Source organism: Arvicola amphibius, chromosome 15, assembly GCF_903992535.2.
Source record: "Arvicola amphibius chromosome 15, mArvAmp1.2, whole genome shotgun sequence".
Lineage (NCBI taxonomy): Eukaryota > Metazoa > Chordata > Mammalia > Rodentia > Cricetidae > Arvicola > Arvicola amphibius.
In genome coordinates this window covers 33,669,603-33,689,538 of record NC_052061.1, presented here as the reverse complement: position 1 = coordinate 33,689,538, position 19,936 = coordinate 33,669,603, and the positions used below count along the sequence as shown (strand labels likewise).

Below are 19,936 nucleotides of genomic sequence, written 5' to 3'. Positions count from 1 at the left end.
ACTTACACCCTCAGGAGACCTTCATGGTGGGCATACGGCACCAGGACTATGCATATCCGTAATGCCAGAAGGGGTCTTGGTAGCTTGGTGGACTTAAAACAGAGGGAAGCCAGGCAGAAGTTTGCTGCAGGCTGAGTTCCTTCGGGGTTCTCTCAATAGAGTAATGTCTAAATGGAGCCAAAACGGATACCTAGGGACCTTATAAAAGTAAAGAAAACAGCAACATGCCACATAGGCTTAAAAAATTGTGAACCCCAGCACATAAGCCTATGAAAAGCACCAACATGCACCAGCAAAATCGCGGGCCTTGAAGCCATGCCACTCAACACAGTGAACAGATGCTGGGCTGGGAGCCTTAGAGAGGTCTCCGCGCACCTAGGCTTCGGTCTAGCTTAGAATGATTACTCTTTTCTGCATGCCTAGTCCTCCTTTTGGGAATAGAAATTTGCCTTGAGTCTTACAGGAAGCTCCTAGTCTAGCTAACCTGGAATACAGCAGCTGCAATTCTAAGAGTGGCACCAGGCCAGGCTAGCGCTAGTGTTTGAACACCAGAGGGTGCCATATCATCAGGCCCCTCCAGAAGACACTCTGCTCTGGGAGTGGCCAGAGCCCAGGACACTTAACTTCGGAACTGGTCACCAACCAATTAAGGCAGACCAAGTTAATCTTTACAGGGAAAGGGGTACTATAAAAAGCAAGTCCCCTCCCGTTTTCCAACTGCGTCTTCCACTGTCAGTTATAAAAAAGTATGGGGACAGTGGTACAAGCCGGGTCCAGTGTCCTAGTCTGGGTGGCCTGTCTACTTCTGGCATGTTCTGGTAAGACACACTCCCTGAACCTGCGAAGTGGGGCTTCTGACTCGGTAGGACACCTGAGGAAGGAGGGGACAAGTGTGATGCAGGGACCTGTAAGAGTGAGCAGCCTCTCAGGGAAGGGGTCCAGTACGGAAGAATGCAGCCACTGTGTGTCCTTCCGTATGATCTATAGGGGGTTAGGGATTGAAGAAGGTGATGGTGTTCATTTATTTTCTAGAGGCCGAACCCCAGGGCCTTAACATACTAAACAAGCTCTACCACTGTGCTATTTCCCCGGTCTTATCTTTATGTCTTAAAGGACACACGACTTATTAATCAGTCGTAGTAAGACAAACAAGAGAGTCATAAAGGAAGCTTACTCAGAGTTCCCTGAAAATGGAGGCAAAAATCACCCCATTAACCCATGCACAGAAGCCAACAGATGAAAGAACAAGTGAGGGGAAGTGGGGAGAGACCCAAGGGGGCAAGAATAAGCAATGCAGGCTCAGCGGACCTAAGATCACCAGGCTTGAGATGTCAAGGCATCTGGATACAGAAAGCAACAAGGCTGCCTGTCACGCTATCTTTAGTGTGTGAGTAACTTGAGGTTCAAGTGGGCAGCAGGTCTGGTTCAGCCTTGTGACCCAAGGGAAGGAAGAGGAAGTCAGGGACGATCGTAGAGATGATAGATAGGAGCCGTGTGTGCTAACACCAACTTGCAATCCTAGGACTGAGGAGGCAGAGGCAGGAGATCAGGGTTAGAAGCCAGTCCTCTCTACAGAGCACAATCAAGGCCAGACTGAACTTTCTCAAAAGCAAACAAATAATAGCCGTGAAGGCAACCACTGGCTGGAGAGCTCAACCCTGACACTGTGTGGAGAGGGGGTTCAGAATGGAGCCCCACAAAATAGACCCTGGAGAAACAAATCAATGCTGCTCCACTCTAAAAGTCCATCTTTCACCCAGGTCCTCTCGGAAGCTCTAGACTCACCTAGTGACCCTTCTCTCCCAATCTCAGGAGCCAAAGTCACTCAGCCTGAAGTGGATACCCCCCTGGGTCGCGTGAGAGGCCGGCAGGTGGGTGTGAAGGACACAGAGCAGCTGGTGAACGTCTTCCTGGGCATTCCGTTTGCTCAGGCACCACTAGGCCCCCTGCGGTTCTCAGCCCCACTCCCGCCACAGCCCTGGGAAGGCGTGAGAGATGCCAGCACCAATCCCCCAATGTGAGTACCCCTGCACGGGGTGGACAAGCGGGCAGGGTGGTGGCAGAGGCTGGACACCAGGCTGTGTGAACTGATAGCTGCCTCTGGGGTCCCCCTTGACTGCAGGTGCATGCAGGACGTAGAGAGAACAAGTAACAGCAGATTCACCCTCAACCAAAAGTTTCAGATCTTCTCTATTTCCGAGGATTGCCTGATCCTCAACGTCTACAGCCCCGCTGAGACCACTGCAGGGGCCAGACTGCCGGTATACAGTCCAGAGGCCCCCATCCAGCACTACCATGCCACCTGCCCCTCTATACCCCTATTTCCTAAACACCCCAGAAGTCCTTAGTATACCCTGGACCGCTAGGTGGGGGTTGGAGTCCTAGAAGCTGGAGTCACTGATTCATAGCCGTTTCTACAGGTCATGGTATGGATCCATGGGGGCTCTCTGGTAGTTGGCTCTGCCACCTCTCATGATGGATCAGCCCTGGCTGCCTATGGGAATGTGGTAGTAGTCACTGTCCAGTACCGTCTCGGCATCTTTGGCTTCCTCAGGTAAGATAGCCAGCCTGGAAGAGGACGTTACAGCCCTGAGGAAGGCCTTCTCATGAGAATCTAAGGGTAGAGAGGTTGGGGACGTTGTTCAGCCGGTAAAATTTGCTTGCCACGCAAACATGAGGACATGAATTGGGGTCCCCAACATCCATCTATAAACTGGGTATGGCTGCATATGTCTGTAATCTCAGCACTAAGTACTCAAATAGAGACCCTGTTTCAAAAACTAAGAAACAAAGCAGTGAAGCAAGATGTCTAATGTTGCTGTCTGGCCTCCATGTGTGTATACTTGACAGGAGTTCATGTCGGCATGCAACACACACACACACACAGTCGAGAGAGAGAGAGAAGAATATCCCAGGGCTCCACAATAGGAAGGGGCCCAATGAAAGCCAGAAATGAACTTTGAACTTGGGCAAAGGTCAGGTAGAGTCCTAACAGGGAATGGGGACAAAGAGCAACAAGCCCAGTTATCCATCTGAGACCAGCTCTGATTAACTGCCTTGCTACATCTAGACACACCGTATACTGGGAAAACAGGTGCCAATGGTAACTCATATCCAAGCCAGGACTGGGGAACAGAGGAGAAGTCCAGTGTCCTGGTAACTGACTCAAAGCAATTTTGCAGAGGGCAAGAAAAAATAAATATATCTTGGGAGCCATCTTGTGCTAACCACTGCCTTGCCCTGCCCCTAGCACCGGAGACAAGAACATGCCTGGCAACCAAGGCCTCCTCGATGTGGTAGCCTCTCTACGCTGGGTGCAGGGAAACATAGTCTCCTTTGGGGGTGATCCCAACTGCGTCACTATCTTCGGTAATTCTGCTGGTGGCATGATTGTCTCATCCCTGGTGAGTTACCCACAGAGTGCAATTGTAGCCACGTCTAAGAGGCTTCTGTGGCTCTAGACCTCCCAGTGCTTCTGCCTGCTGACTCATCTGTCCTCCCTGCTGTTCCCAGGTCCTGTCTCCAATGTCTGCGGGGTTATTTCACAGAGCCATATCCCAGAGTGGGATTATCACCAACAAGATATTGAAGGAGATAAACCCTTGGCCTGAAGCACAGGTCTGCCTTTGCTTTACTCTCTTATCTTTATGCCTCAAAACCGGTCCTGTGCTAACCTTTGGGTCAGGCAAGGAGAGGAAGAAGTCACCAACAGGCTCAGAGACAGTGACTAGTGTAGTCCAGGGGTAGGCAGTCAGACCTGGCTTTCTGGAGAAGGCCACCCTGAGCAGATTATCTCTGGTACTTCCCTGGGGCCATTTTTAGGAACCTCCTTTTTCCCCAAGGATCCTTTGGGAGCCTCCCATTCCCAGCCATGCTGTTGCCTAAGAGATTTGTCCCCTTGTGAAAAGTAGCCAGAAAAAGCCACCAAGAACTTCCCTAATAGGAACTGGGCATGCAAAAGCTTCAGGCTTTTGTAAGACAAAGTGATGGCTCTCAGAAGCAGGAAGTCATCAGGTAGGGGCCGAGACAAGAAATGAACACACTGAAGAGGTGAAGGGTCGTGCAGGCTCCACATGAAAGACTATGCCTGAGAGTTTGGGCAGGATGCGAAGGGCTAGAAGCGGCTGGGAAACAAATCCGAGGCACGCGGAGTAAAAGGTGGGATGGAGAGAGCGGTCCTGGAGGCCAACACCAGCAAGATGGGGATGGTAGGCAAGCCTTAGAGACATTGATGGGATAAGCAGCAAAAGGCAGGACCTATCGTCTGGTCCCAGGCCCTGGCTGTGATGGAGGAGTGAGCAATAACGCAGGGTTTGAGGGATAATTCAGGAGCCTCAGCGGGACACATTACTTCTTATCTATCCAAGAGCAGCAGCCTACCCCTCCCCTCACCACAGAGGGAAGAGATCTGTTTACCACAATTGCAGGCCTCCTCTGTCTCTCTGGGCGCCTTCTCTCCAGCCTCCCCACCCTGCTCCAGACTCAGTACCCCTTACATTCCCTGCCAGACAGGTCCATGCATGTCTTAATCGGCACCACAAACTATTACTGAATTAGAAAAGGACATGTTTCTTAGATGGATGAAGGAGACACAGGAAGAGGGATCAGCCTCCCTAGGTTGGTAGCAGGTCTCTTGGGCTAGCCTTATGAAATCACAGCTCAGAACAGAGAGCAGTGCTCGGGAAGCGAAGGGTGTGTATCTGAGAGGCAATATTCTTCTGTCTGTCCTCAGACCTTAGCCAACTCCTTGGGCTGCAGCTCCGTGTCCTCAGCTGAGCTGGTGCAGTGTCTGCTACAGAAGGAAGGAAAGGACCTTAACAATCAGGTATGTCACCTCTAGGGTGATGATGACAGGCAATGACTGAGAGGGGTCCTGTCCAGTTCCTGACAGTGGGCCTCCTGCCTTGCTTTTCCTGCAGAAAAACGTGCAAGTTTCCTACATAAGCAATGATTCCTTCTTCCCACAAAGCCCAGAGAAGCTCCTAACAGAGAAGCAATTCCCCACTGTGCCCTACCTCCTGGGAGTCAACAATCATGAGGTTGGCTGGCTCATGCTCAAGGTGAGTGTCCTCAGGCAACTGTGCCCTTCCAGGCCCTGCCCAGGCAGTCTCCTCCACGAGCTCCAAGCACGCCAGCCACTCCCATTGGGTAGGTGAGGAGAAAGCCAAGGGTCAAGGCCACTTGGCTTCATTTCACCAAACCCATGCTCTGTGTGTTGAAAACCCAGCTTTTGCAAAGTAGTCTTCTGGGAAGGACTAATCGACAGCACATTCTTGACGGTGGTGGTTGATATTTGCTGCTGTGAGCCACGGAGGAGCGTGACTCTGTGCCGGGGAGACTGACTGACTGAGACCCCCATGTTCCAAACGGTATTAAGCTATTGGACATGATGGGTCAGGTGCCTTCTAATCCAGTCTGGTTACACAGTACCTACAAGAGCAGCTCCACCATACTGTACTCCTGGGTTCCCTACTTCATCCTACCATTTCCATTCATCCACCCATCTTCACAGAAACTTTTCTCTCGCCAGTGATGCCGAAGACCAAACACAGGTCTTCCCACATGCCAGCCAAGTACTCTGCCCCAGAGCCTACCCCTTAACCCATTAATCGTTTTCAAATGGATAAAGTCTCTCACAAAGGAAGGACTCATCATGTTTCTTCACTTGGTGGTTTGAGCAGCTGCTAGTAAGGTCAATCCAGATCACAGCACAGTGCTCTGTTTAACCGACACCATACTGTCTAAACAGAAACAAGACTTGTCTTGGAATTCCCCCATTGAAAATCAATCCGCTGCAGAAATCGCCTTCTCTGTGCCAGGGCTTGGAGGCTCATGAACTCGGCCCCATGAGAGTCCTAGGAAGCAGACCATTGATATTTCATTCACACATGAGAAAACTGAGGCATAAGAAGCTCAAGGAACTTCATGAATCTTTAAGTGGTAGGCCTGGCATTTGAACTCAAAAAGTCAGATATCTAGGTGCTATTAAGACTACATCACCTAAGACAGGCACCACAGATGCTTCTGTAATCCACTCAGGTGGCCGAGGTAGGAATGACTCAAGTCTGAGACCAGCCTGGGCTACATTATGAGTTCTTATCTCAAAAACAAAATTACCTGTGAGATAGAAAACCAACATTTGATTTTTTTGCCTGGGGTCTTTGTTTCTTGTTTTGAGACAGGGTCTCATCCTGTAGTTCAGCTACCCTAAAACTCACTATATAACCCAGGCTGACCTCAGACTTGAGGCCCAGTCCTCCTATCTCAGCCTCTTAAGTGCTGAAATTAGACATGAGTCAACAAATACCAGACAACATGTGATGTTTTTAACTAGTGCCCGTGAGGTTTGGAGGTGAACTATGGGTGACCCTCACCCCATCTCCAGCACATCCATAGAAAAGTCAGGGGTGACACTGGATGCCTGCAATCCCAGGGCTAGGGAAGTGAAGGCAGGAGGATCCTGCAGCTCACTGCTCAGCTGGTCTAGCCAAACTGACCAACTCCAAGTTCTGTTAGAGACTGTCTCTCAAAGTGGAAAGAGATTGAGAAAAACAGCCAACATCAACTTCTGACCTACACACACATATATACATGTGCACACAAACACACACAGGTCCACACAAATACACACACATGTTCACACAAACACACATATGGCACATGAACACACACATATATGTATATGCAAGTACATGCATATGCACACAAACACACACGTGCATGCATACACATGCTCACACAAACATATGCACATGCAAACACACACCTGCATGCATACATAAACACATACATGTGCACACAAATACATATTCACACAGGTACAGAAGGAGGAGGAGGAGGAAGAGGAGGAAGAAGAGGAGGAAGAAGAGGAGGAGGAGGAGGAGGAAGAGGAGAGGAGAAGGAGGAGGAGGAGGAGGAGGAGGAGGAGGAGGAGGAAGAGGAGGAAGAAGAGGAGGAGGAGGAGGAAGAGGAGAGGAGGAGGAGGAGGAAGAGGAGGAGGAGGAGGAAGAGGAGAGGAGGAGGAGGAGGAAGAGGAGGAGGAGGAGGAAGAGGAGGAGGAGGAGGAAGAAGAGGAGGAGGAGGAGGAGGAGGAGGAGAAGGAGAAGGAGGAGGAGCAGGAAAGTTTTGAATAAACATTTTCCTCCCAGCTGGCGCTGCCATTAGCCTCTGACAATGGAGTGCAATACCACTATCCTAGGCCCCTCCATTCTTAGCCTTCAGAATTTTCTCGGTTATGTCCAAGCTTGTGTCTTTGACTATCCATGACTCTATCATGAGTTTGTAAACACTAGCCCAGGAATGCCTCCTGCTCAGGCCTGAGGGCAAAGCACAGTGACAGAGGGGCATTGGTAGAACCTCAGTGTCTGTCCCCACAGGTCTGGAATATCCTGGAGAAGTTGGAACACTTGAGCCTGGAGGAACTGCTGGAGATTTCAAGGCCCTTTTTGACCAGTATGGTAAGGCAGGAGGAAGGAGGGAGGGGCTCCCAGGCACCTCACAGCACTCTCGGATCCACTCCCACCCGAAGCTACTTACCAACCACCAAAGCTTTTAGCCCAGTTGATGAGTCTCAGGCCCACTAAGAGTAAAGAGACCAGGAGCGGTAACTCTGGGCTGTCATCCCAGAGTTCAGGAAGTTGAGGTAGGTTACCCTATGGGTTGCATAATGAGTTCTAGGCTAACCTGGTCTACAGAGTGAGACTTTGTCTAAATAAAAATAAAAATAAAGCATTACTCTGAGATAGTATGGTTCTCGAAGGAAAATCGGCGGCAGCAGCATTGTCCCCCAGGGTGGACACCCCTTCATGAGCACTCCCCCCCCAGGACTGTGTCTGGCTCAGCATGCAGATCGGCATTCGTCCTCTGGTTGTCATGGCAGCTCTGTGAAGCAGAAACTGGCCGTATCCCTGCTGCAGATTAGAAAAGTGGCCCGTGAGCGCGAGTGTTAAAATCTCATTGTCAGGTTTGGAGCCAGATGGACCTGGGGGCAGACAGATCCCAGCCCTGGTCACTTGTCCAGTTCTCCCAGTCCCTCCGAGCCCACAGCTTCACTTCAAATTGAGAGGATACCTTCCCTCTCGCCTGAGCTCTCCTAGGGAGACTGGGTGCTGCATGTGAGGAGCTGACCAGAGACCCAGGCAGCACCTATGTGTGCTATCTTCTTTGAAACTCCAGAGTCCTCTCCTTCATACAACCTCGTTGTTGCTTTCTGGACTTACGAGTCACCCCCATTTATTGCTTATTCCCAGTTAACTTCTACCTATCATTGGCTTCCAGGCCACACTCTGTTCTGCAGACATCCGCTTCCAGATAACTTAGCAGACACTGGCTTTCAGAGTGGTCCAAACGCCTGCTCCATGTGGTACTGACAGTGGCCACAGGCATAACACTTAACTCTACACATGTGCTTATCCTGCGCAGACACAATCTATTAATAAAACACCTAGGGAGGCAGGGATAGGCGGCTGTTCCCTGGAGCAGGAGCCCCAGGATGTGAAAGAACCTTTAGTAGAGGATGTGAGAGTCTGTAGGAAGTCCGCCGAAGCTGTGGGGCCTGAACAGGCCTGAGCCCCACCTCTCTCTCACTCCAGGAGGTGCCCCCTGAGATTATGCCCATCGTCATAGACGAATACCTAGACAAGGGCTCAGATGCACCAGCCATGAGATACGCCTTCCAGGAACTGGTAGGTGATATCGTGTTCGTCATTCCTACCTTGATCTTCTCAAAACACCTCCAAGGTAAGCCAGCCCATGCCACCTGCCCTGTCTTCCCTGTACCATCAAGTGATGATGGAGCTGCTGATAGGTACAGAATCCCCTGAAGCCTTGCATCCCACATCTGCTGCCCCTCCCAGCCCTTTCTCTTTGAGACGTAGCATCATAGACAAGGGGCATGCCTGAAAAAGGACCTTGCAGATTAAACAGAGGTTCAGAGAGCTAAAGTGACTTACCAAAGGTCACCTAGCAGGGCCCATCACTAACTCTTTCTGAAGGAATCATTCAGTTGGTGAGAAGTGTGATACTCTTTAAGTGCTTCTCCTGGGAGAAATCTTGCTTCCCCTGAACCTGGCACAGTCCTGTAACAGTCCCAAATTCTTAACCTTCTGATTTTGGGCAAATTTCAGAGGTCTTCTCCAGTCTTCACTTTCATCATATGTAAAGGGGGAGCACAATGAAGGTTAATTAAAACAGTGGTCCTCAGCTTTCCTGATGCTGTAACTCTTTAACACAGTTATCATGTTATGACCCCCAACAATAAAACTGTTTCATCGCTACTTCATAATGTAATTTTGCGACTATTATGAATTGTAGTGCAAATATCCAATATGCAAGATATCTTATATGCGACCCCAAAGGGTTTCGAACCCCGGGTGGAGAACCATTGACCTAAGTAGGATCAGGAGTTCAAGGTCATCTTTGGCTAGGTAGTAAGTCAGAGGAGGGCTCAGGAATGCTTGCTGTTATCTCTGATCTGCACCATTATGGTGATGATGATTGATGTCATCGCAAGGTTGTGCTGCCAGGTGCCCTGATTTAACACCTAACATGAATCCTGCCTTCTCCATAGATGCTGGGTCCCCTGTCTTCTTGTACGAGTTCCAGCATACCCCCAGTTCTTTTGCGAAGTTCAAGCCGTCCTGGGTAAAGGCTGACCATGGGTCTGAGAGTCCCTTTGTCCTTGGAGGTCCTTTCCTCACAGATGAAAGCAACTTCCTGGGTAAGGACAGACAGACAGACATTTCATCCCTAGGCTGCTGTGCTCCAAGGTGGTCTTTTAGGAACAGAGGTTTCGGGTTGTACCAGGAACCTTTAGGCATAGTCCGAGCCTCTCCTGACCCTGATCTGTCCCTCCCACCAGCCTTCCCAGAGGCCACAGAGGAAGAGAAACAGCTGAGTCTGACCATGATGGCCCAATGGACCCAGTTTGCACACACGGGGTGAGTAGGGAGCAGTACATGCCAGACTTCGGACCTCCTATCTGCCCCTACTCAGGGCACAGAATCAACCCTTGCTTCTCAATCTCCTCACCCAGGAACCCCAACGGCAAGGGGTTGCCCTCTTGGCCCCAGTTAAACCAGTTAGAACAATACTTGGAGATTGGCCTACAGCCACGGATTGGGGAGAAGCTAAAGAAGAACCGGCTACAGTTCTGGACAGAGACACTGCCCAGAAAAATCCAAGAGTGGCGCCAACAACAGAAGAGCAGGAAAGCGCCAGAGGAACTCTGAGGCGGGGCCTCTCTGGACCTTCCTCTCAGCGCCAACCCAAAGGGCCTGGAGTCCCAGCAGGACAGCTTCTTTCTGTTTCTACCCGGACACTTTAACCTGGACCAGGCTGATGCGAACACACATTCCTTAAGGCATGAGCCTCTGCAGGACAGGCATGGCGCACTAGTGAATGTCACCACACTGGTTTCTACCTCAGGACCCTTGCACAAGCTCCTGCTTTGTCCTGTGGTGTCTTGAATCCTTGCTCCACGGCAAGGTCCAGCACATTAGTCAAGCTCTTCAGAGGATCTGTTCTCCTGAGTCAAGCTCTTCAGAGGATCTGTTCTCCTGGGAAGCTCCTCTGCCTCCACTAGGCCATGTGTGCCTATTAGAACCCAGCCCACCACAAGCTCACAACAGCCAGTCTGTGTCCTTGTCCCTCCCAGAGGAGGTCTCTGAAAACAGACGTTGATAACCGCACTCTGTCACCATAGCAAGATTAGGCAGGACCTGGAGGCAGGGAGTGTTTCATAAATGGATGACAGACAGAATCTATGATCACGGATTCTAGATTTGAACCCAGACCCTTCTTCAGGCACCAAAATCAATATTTCATCCCCGACAAATGTCCACCCTGGCCAGGAAGGTGACCTCTGAAGGTGGAGGTCTTGGGGCACAGGGGGCCTTAACTTCGAACTGAAAGACCCCGGGTGTGGGGAGACTTTCACTCAAGTCTCGGGATAACACGACCCCCCAAGAACTCATGAGAGACAGTCCTTGCTACAATCACACGAGGTTTATTGACAGGAACAAGCGCTGTGGCCAAGACTCATATCCCACACAGGGGAGGAGTTCGAACCCGAGTAGCTGGGAGAGGGGGTATTTAAGGGAAGAAACCACAACCCAAAAGGGGGTAGGGAGGCCGTCATTAGAAAATTCCGAAAATACTAGTGATCATTGAAAAATTCTGAAAATGCCAGTGATAATCACAAAGGGGTAACTCCCTATTTCTCAAGATTATAATCTAACTTTATGGTCAGCTAATCTCTGGAACAGAATCACTGCACCAGCTAACCTAGATTTTTGGCTCTTCTCTTCCTGCTAGATTTTTGGCTCTATTTTTCCTGCTAGAGGGGTCTGGATTTATCTGGGTCTTTCAGAATAAACCTAGCACCTAGAGGTCTCTAGGCAGGACCTAGTCTCCTCCTCTCTGCTGACTGGTCCTTGCCTCAGCACAAGGCAGAACAGAACCCAGCAAGGTCACCCTCACCAGAAACAATCTTTTTTTTTAAACAAACTTTATTTAACTTTATTTCATAAGCATTGGTATAATGATGTCAGATTCTCTTGAACTGGAGCTACAGACAGCTGCAAGCTGCCATGTGGGTGCTGGGAATTGAACCAGGGTCCTCTGGAGGAGCAGTCAGTGCTCTTAACCACTGAGCCATCTCTCCAGCCCCATACCACCAGAAACAATCTTTACCTTTAGGGCCTGGTCTCCAAGCTTACACACAAAGGGCAGGAACTCCGCCCTCACCTCCCAGCAGCAGAGGACAATCCCAACAATCTGCCTGCACCTCAGGGGAGCTCCAGGGCACAGATGTGAAGGCCAAGACAAAGGGTCTGGCCTGGTACAGCAGGCATGTTTTCAGAGTAGGCTATTTAAGTCCTTTTTAAGAATCAGTGTACCATCCCCTTAAAACATCTGGATTCTGAGACTGGGGAGGAGGATAGCACAGAAATAGAGCCTTGCTCAGTGTGCAAGAGAGACTTTTCGATGCCCAGCACACACTCCAAACAAATCTGGATTTTGATCGACTTCCAAGTATCTTGCCTTGACCCCACTACCCCATCCTATGAGCCCCAGTCATCCATCCATAGCTTCTCAGTCAGACTGTATCGTGGCTGCTGATGGGTCCATGGAAAGCATTTGTACCTGAGGCAGTTATGCTGTGGGGAGTCACTTGGAGCAAGGAGAGATGCAGAGCAGATGGGATCTGAGCCTTGTCACTCCCCCATTCCAGAGTTCTCCATGATTTTCTGGTCTTCTTAGGATGAGTTCGAGGTCTTCCCAATGCATTAAAGGTTTGCTGCTCTCAACCCCTTCTCCCACCAAAGAAGTTTGTCCCCATAAACTGATAGAGAGCCTGGCAGCTATGAAGAGGGACCCAGTGTGTGTTTCTGGTGACACACGAGCTATGAGAAATAGGCCATGCCTGACCTGGGGACAGAGGGCATCTAAGCCAAGACCTGGAAGATGAGCAGAGGTTACTCAAATGGGCAAGCCAAAGTATAAACAGCGAGAAGCAAGGGGCAAAGGGTCCCTTGGCAGAGGACTCAATAGGAGAAAGGCCTTAGAGCAGTGGTTCTCAACCTCCCTAGCCCGGCGACCCTCTAATACAGTTCCTCGCGTTACAGCAACCCCCAACCGCAACGTTATTTTTGTTGATACTTCACAACTATAATTTGCTACTGTTGTGAATCATGATGTAAATATTTGATGTGCAGGATATCTGACATTTGACCCCTGTGAAAGGGTCATTCAACTCCCAAAGAGATCACGATCCCCAGGTTGAGAACAGCTGGCCTCGAGGAAGACGCTGAGGCAATACTGCTCTATTTGGACAGAGTGAGATTAGATTATCAGGGACCTTGACTATGATCAGGTCTTGTACTCAAGAGCAAGAGGACCCAGGAAGACTCTTCTCAAGGCTGACATAAACAGATGTACTGTGCAGAAGAGGGGGCAGGACAGTAGGGTCAGGAAGGGAAGGCAAGGAGGAGCCAGTGCATTTTCCAAGATGGAAACCACTGGTAGGCTCTTTTGTTTTGTTGAGACAAGATCTCACTTTGTAGCCCAGGTTGGCCTGAACCTCACTGTGTAGCCCCCGCAGGCCCCAAACTCACAGCTCCTGCCTCAGCTTCTCATGAGCAAGGATTGCAGGTATGCACCACCCCAGCAGGTTTCTGGTGGGCTCTTGATTGACAGCTGTCAGACATGATGACTAACGGGATGCAGAGGTGAGGGGGAAAGACACTGTGGGATCAGTGTTTGCAAAGGAGCTGCTCAGGGAGCAGAGGGTCTGATGTGTGATGGCTCCGCCCCCTGGCCTAAGGCTATTCCACACCCACTCTGATGCTGCCAACTCCAGAGGCTCCTGGAGAAGGGGAAAGAATCGCTGGTGAGGCCTCAGCCCCTGCCTGGTGAGAGCCTCTCTCTACTCGGGGAGGAATAACATGGCTGGAAGGTTCCCTGGGATTCTGAGCATCTTGTCTTCCCATTTTCTTTTCCTGTGTCACTACCCCTGAGATTCACTGAACATCCCTCCCTTGTTGGCCAAAGTGTCCTAGCAAACAAACATTTTTGTTCCAAGGATGCAGCAGTCATGTAAAACTGAGGCCACATTAGAAGGCACAGCTTCAGACAAGGAGACTGTTGGGTTATGGAGTCTCCCATAGCCAGGTGGCAGAAAGGGTTATGTGCTGGTGTGTTGTGGACACCAGGGGGCGCTGCAGGACAGGGATAACATAACGCTTGTACTGCAAACGTATAGCCCCATACAAACCAAGTCCAAATTTAGCTCCACACACTGAGTCTGATACATGCACTGACTGATAGGCTTTTAGTATGAATCTACCGTTTACTGGATATGTATCTTAGGACAGGTTTCGTCTTGCCTTGTTTTGAGTTGTTTCTTTGGTTTTGGTTTTTGGTTTGTTTGGTTGGTTGGTTTGGTTTGGGTTTGGGTTTTGGGTTTGGGTATTTTGTTTGTTATGTTTTGGAGTTTTTTTTTTTTTTGAGACAGGGTTACTCTGTGTGGCCCTGACTATATTAGAATTGTCTCTATAGACCAGGCTGACCTCAAAATCAGAGCTCCACCTGCCTTTGCTTCCTGAGTGCCGGAAGTCTTGCACACCACCCCTGGCTGGCTGGTTTTTGTTTGAGGCTTTTGCGGCACAGGTAAACAAGTCCCCTGCTTGGTGCTTAGGCGAGATCTTTGTAGTCTTTGCTGCGCAATTGTCCCATTTGTAAGATAGGTGTTGTTATGGTTTTGGTCCCTTGTCCCAAAGAGCCCGCTGTTTATTTCACCCTTTGAACTCATGTATGGATGGCCGGTTCTAACCCCTGGCCTTCCACCTAAAACCTCCCCCCTACCTGATCACCTGCTCACGCCATTACTAACCCACTTACGCTCGCTACTGTGGGATTTCACTGATCACTCATTACCTCGACCATGTACTAATCCATGTCCACCACCAATTAAGATTGGAGAACAGGTACTATTTTCTCCCCCAGGTCAACGTCCCTCACCCCTTTCCCCTAAATGGCAGGGTCCCCTCAGAGTAATTCTTCTAACTCCCACAGCTGCCAAGCTCGAAGGACTTCCTCACTGGATTCACCTGTCACACCTTAAACCATTCACTCCTCCAACTCAAAAAGATTCCTCATTCACAGTAACTCAGACAGGACCTTGCTCTCTCAAGTTCCAGAGGACACCAACTTCAGTCCAAGAAAAATAACGGTTCCATCTACACTTAACTCCTTATTACACTAACACACCCTCTTTTCCTTTTCCTATGTGTGACCTCTAAATTCTAAATAACTACTTAGTTGTCCTTACAGGAATCATCATCGCTCACGGAGACAAGGAATTCAGATGATAAATATGGTCAAAAAAACCTTATTTCTCTTTTAAGGCATTTTCTTTAAGTTCTAGGAAGCCAGCTTGACACACCTGAACGGATTGGACACGAACAGAATAAGTATTCAAACGGAATAAGTATCATTTAATTTTTTATCACTCTTGGCCTCAAAAAAACCCTAAAGCCCCCCACTACCTCGAATCCTTAAGCCTTCACCTCATATCCCTCCCCCCTTAATCTTTCCTTTCCTAATGCGATTCTTGTTTTCCAGCACCTAACGACAACCCAGTTCCTCAAGATACCAACGGATGCGGTTTCAATCAGCCATCCCCGGGACACGGACCACCAGGACATCCCAGGACGTCAGTAAACAGGACATCATTACCAGGACACACCGGAACCATCCTAGGACGCCAGCAAATGGGACCAGGACACCAGGACATCAAACCCCCCCCCCCAAAAAAAACCCCTCGACGCCCACAAAGTCAGCAGGAAGCAGCTATGAGACCGGGCTATGCCCCCATTCCCTACCCACTAAGACTCCCCCCCAAATTTTTAATAAACAAAAAAGGGTGGAGATGTGATTCTCATGGGATGAGGACCACACCTCCCGGAAGGATCAGTTTCACCCCGCCGGACTGGAAGACTACATTTCCCAGAAACACCACAACGGACAACCACGCCTACGCAGATTCTTATATATACCAGTGTTAAATCCATCCCCCCTCTCTTTCTTGTTCCTCCCTCCCTTGACCCGCACTGTCGAGCACACCCTTCCCTAATAAATAATCCTCCCACGCACGTGGTCGCGTCCTGGGTCTCCCTTCCTCCGGCTCCGCGATACACCCCACGCCAAAAAGAAGAACAACATGAGCTACCAGCAGCGAGTGACCATCTGACTCTGACTTCTGGGAGATCAGGCAACCCCTAGAGTAGGCTCAAAGCAGCAGGGATTACGTGATGGGTGTCCAGAATCCTAGCACCCTTGATCTAGACCACAGGAGTTAGTGCCCAGTCTTCTTCAGGACCACCCTCCATGGAAGAAGCATCAAGGAGCTGCTCCTGCCCCCAAGGATGGGAAATCTGACTCATGGCATGCCAAGGCACTTCCCAATCAGGAGTCTCCATGTTCCTCTGTGACCCTCAGACCATAGCATGACCAGGTTGCTGGTCTTTTCCAGCCTCGTAGTCTCTGTCCCTGCCTCAGTCCTTAGGCTGTGGCCTGACCCCATCATGGCTTGCCAGGCACACATGGGCTTGGGTTAAGCATGAGATTGACACGCAGAGGTGCCAGGATTGAGGGAAGAAGGCAGTATTAGCAGGAACAGCACATGGTCCTTGAAAGTGTCTAGGAAGCCAGGTGGTAGTGCATGTCTTTATTCCCAGCATTAGGAAGGCAGAGGCAAGTAGATCTCTGTGAGTTCGAGGTCAGCCTGGTCTACATAGTGAGTTCTAGGCCAGCCAAGGCTACATAGTGAGACCCTTTCTCTAAAAGAAGGATGATCATGATCATGATTTTGATGATGATGATGATGACTATGATGATGATGATAATATAAAGGAGAAAGATGAAGAAAAGGGGAGAGTGCCTGGCACCTCTGAAGTCTACATCTGGACTGTCCCAGGTTGAGGTCATCTAGAAACTAGAGGTGGGCAATGGAAATGCCCCAGTTCCCTCCTGACTGGACCAGATACTCATAAGGGCAGGGCTCAGGTCCATAAGACTCCAGGCCCTCCTATGGATAGTCATGTCCGTCACTGGAAGCTAGGTTCAAGGCCGGGCTCTCTCCAAGTATGGTAGGGAAAACTAAGATTCCAAATTTGCTCAGTGAGTCTGGACAAGTTGTCCCCTATGAAAGGCTGAAGAGATCTGCCTTTGTTCTCTGGGGGTGTACATCTAGATAGGGACCCTGGACAAAGAGTTTTTTATAATAGGTTGGAGTTCAGTTGCTTAGCAGTACAAGGAGAGGCATCCTGCATGGACTGTGTTTGAAAAGGGGTGGTATTGGCCTCTGTCACCATGATGCACTCATGGTCTGAAGCCATCACTTTGAAAATCCCCTCCCTCTTGGATTCTTAAAATCCTAGAACCCCACCTACACCCCAACTCCAGCATCTTAAAAGGCTACCCTAAACAGAAGGGTGCATTGGAGGAGGCCACTCAGAGGGAAAAATAATGACTCTAAATGTGAATCTTGACTTTGCTCTTTGTGCTGTCATTCAAAAATACTTTATACTCCTATATATTATATAACCAATAATACGATTTGTACAACTGTTTCCCACTCTTTAGCCAAGCATTAGCAGGGATTGAATTCAGACAAGTACACTACCAGTGAGCTATATTCCTACTGAATTCAGGTAAGTGTGCCTCCAGTGGGTTATATCCCTAGCCCTGTCTTACTTTTTGTTTTGAGACGCTGTCTAAGTTTTACAAGCTGACCCTGAACTTAGCATGCAGCTCAGGTGAGCCTAATCTGTGATCTTCCAGCTTCCACCGCCCTAAAAGCTGGGATGACAGCCACCATGCCTAGCCCCAGCTTTTAGCTTTTTTGAAATTGTGGTCTTGTTATGTAGTCCAGACTGGCCTCAAATTCTTACTATTCCTCCAGCTGCTCAAGGACTGGGATTTAAGGAATATACCACTATGTCTGGCTATGATACTGCCTTCTATAATGGCAACTTCCCTCTTCAGTCAAATAGCCACAACCATGGAGAAAACAAATATATTAGCTTCTAGCACACTCTCATGTGCCGCAGGCAGTGACATGTGGAATCTTTACAACAGTCATCAGAGCTGGCCATTGCTGCCTTTATTTTACAGTTTTGACTATTGAGTCTCAGAAAGGTCCTCTGAAACACGTGACAGTGAGTTGCTAAGCGAGCTTGGAGCCCCGTCAGACTCAGAGGGTGACGTCCATTCCACACCATTGCCTGCTTTCCCTTTGTTCAGCCAAGACACTGAAAACTCTATGCTAGTGGTTGGGAAGGTAGCTCAGTTGGTAGCTTCCTTTCCTAGTATGCCCGAAGCCCTGGGTTCACACTCCAGCACTGCATAAAACCTGACATGCTAGCTGGGCAGTGGTGATACACACCTTCAATCCCAGCACGTGGGAGGCAGAGACAGGTGGAGCTCTGTGAGCTGGTCTGTTGTGGGGTGGGGGGTTCGGTCCTGCCCGGTTCCCGCAGTCATTAAGTCCCAAAGAAATCACACAGAAGTCTACATTAGTTATAAACTGATTGGCCCATTAGCTCAGGCTTCCTATTAACTCTTATAAAGTATATTAGCCCATATTTCTTATCTGTGTTAGCCACATGGCTCAGTACCTTTTTCAGCGAGGCAGTCACATCTTGCTTCTTCTGTGGCTGGGCCAGGACTGCAGAGGAATGGGCTTCCTTCTTCCCAGCTGTTCTCATTGACCCACTACTACTTCCTGTCTGGTTATCCCGCCTATACTTCCTGCCTGGCTACTGACCAATCATAGTTTATTTAAAATATAATTGATAGAATACAGACCATTGTCCCACACCACTGGTCTATGGAATGAGTTCCAGGACAGGCTTCAATGCTACAGAGAAACTCTATCCTGAAAAACCACCACCACCACCACCAACAACAACAACAACAAAAAACCTGTCATGTTTATGATTCTAGCACTTAAAAAGTAGACATAAGAGAATCAGAGATTCAAGCTCATATTCCACTACATATTGAACTCAAGGCCAGCCCAGACTACATGAGATCCTATTTCAGAGGGAGGGAGCAGGGAGAGAGGGAGGAGGGGTAAAGGAAGGAAAAAAGAAGAGAAGGGAAGGGAGGGGAGGGGAGGGAAGGGGAGGGGAAAGAAGAGGAGAGGAGAGGAGAGGAGAGGAGAGGAGAAGGAAAAAAAGAGAGGAGAAGAGAAGAGAAGAGAAGAGGAGAGAAGAGAAGAGAAGAGAAGAGAAGAGAAGAGAAGAGAAGGGAGGAGGCAAATAAAGACAAGGCAAACAAAACTCTAAGCCAGTGTAGTGGCACATGCCCACTGTCCCAGCACTCTAGAAGTGGAAAAAGGAGAATGACAAGCTAGAGGCTAGCCCAGGCTACATAGCAAGATCTTGTCTAAAAATAAGGAACAAGAGACTCGGGAAGAGCTAATATTTGCCCTGAGACAATGATGCACTGGAGTCCGCTGCTGCCTGGCTACCTGTTCAGCATCCCCTGGACTCCGTGTTTACACTGGATGAGGCCATATGTTTCCCAGACATGTCATCAATATTCCTGGCCTGTCACAACTGTCTTCCAAATGGGCCAGGTAAAAGGTTATTACTTCCCTGGGGAAAGGCAGCAAGAGTAGAGCCAGTTGTTGGCAGGCCGGGTCCTAGAGGCCCACACAAAACTGGCCAGGAACCTGCACAGCTGGGTGAGGGGGTTGATGTGTGGCTGGTCCACCAGGGACCTAGCAGGTGATCTCATTTCCTTACCTGCCTTCTCTCACCACTTCCTTCCGTCTATCCCAAGCTTGGCCTGTGTTTTGAGTGACATACTTCTGGGTGCTTGGTGCATATTGGCAAGCTAATTTTATAAAGAGGCTTGCCAGCAGCAGCAGAAATTTCAGCAACCTGAATTCCAGTATCCTATTGATGTGAGCACTGCCACTAGGGGCTAACAGAATGAGTCGACGGTCAGCAGAGAACAGACCCAAGCCTTGGATTTTGTTTTGTTTTGTTTTGTTTTGTTTTGGTCTTCTCTCACAATGTTGGGGGTTTAACTCAGGGCCCACATTTGCTAGTGAAGCATTTTACCCTAAAACCGTACCCCCCAGCTTTTTTTTTCTTCAGTTTTTATTTGGAGACGGGATCTTGCTACAATGCCCAACAGGCCTTGAACCTGCAATTCTCCTGCTTCCATTGGCCTCAGTTTGCAATGAGAGAGGAGCACCACCATGACCTACGCTCTCAGTCTTCTTGCACTTAAACAAAACCTTTCAGTTACATTCTAAAATGTATCAGGGGACAGTAACGCATATGTGACAAGACATGCTTCTGGAGGTCAAAGGGCAGCCTGCGCCAGTTGCTCTCCCATTTCACTATGTGGATACCAGGGG

General features: G+C 49.4%; 1 protein-coding gene across 5 annotated transcripts; it reads left to right on the top strand.

Moving 5' to 3' along the window:
* Positions 1-703: 703 nt before the first annotated feature.
* Ces3 (carboxylesterase 3) lies at positions 704-11,406 on the top strand. 5 transcript variants are annotated; one of them, XM_038312489.1, is made up of 13 exons: positions 704-818; positions 1,813-2,017; positions 2,123-2,261; positions 2,421-2,554; positions 3,251-3,404; positions 3,514-3,618; positions 4,733-4,825; positions 4,920-5,060; positions 7,377-7,457; positions 8,592-8,739; positions 9,569-9,718; positions 9,860-9,938; positions 10,034-11,406. In XM_038312489.1, exons 1-13 carry the CDS (start codon positions 749-751, stop codon positions 10,227-10,229), a joined length of 1,695 nt encoding a protein of 564 aa, XP_038168417.1. In that variant the 5' UTR covers positions 704-748; the 3' UTR covers positions 10,230-11,406. The 5 variants fall into 5 exon arrangements, with proteins under 5 accessions (XP_038168417.1, XP_038168416.1, XP_038168419.1 ...); XM_038312488.1 differs by having other exon boundaries at positions 4,917-5,060; XM_038312491.1 differs by lacking the exon at positions 9,569-9,718.
* The last annotated feature ends 8,530 nt before the right edge of the window (positions 11,407-19,936 follow it).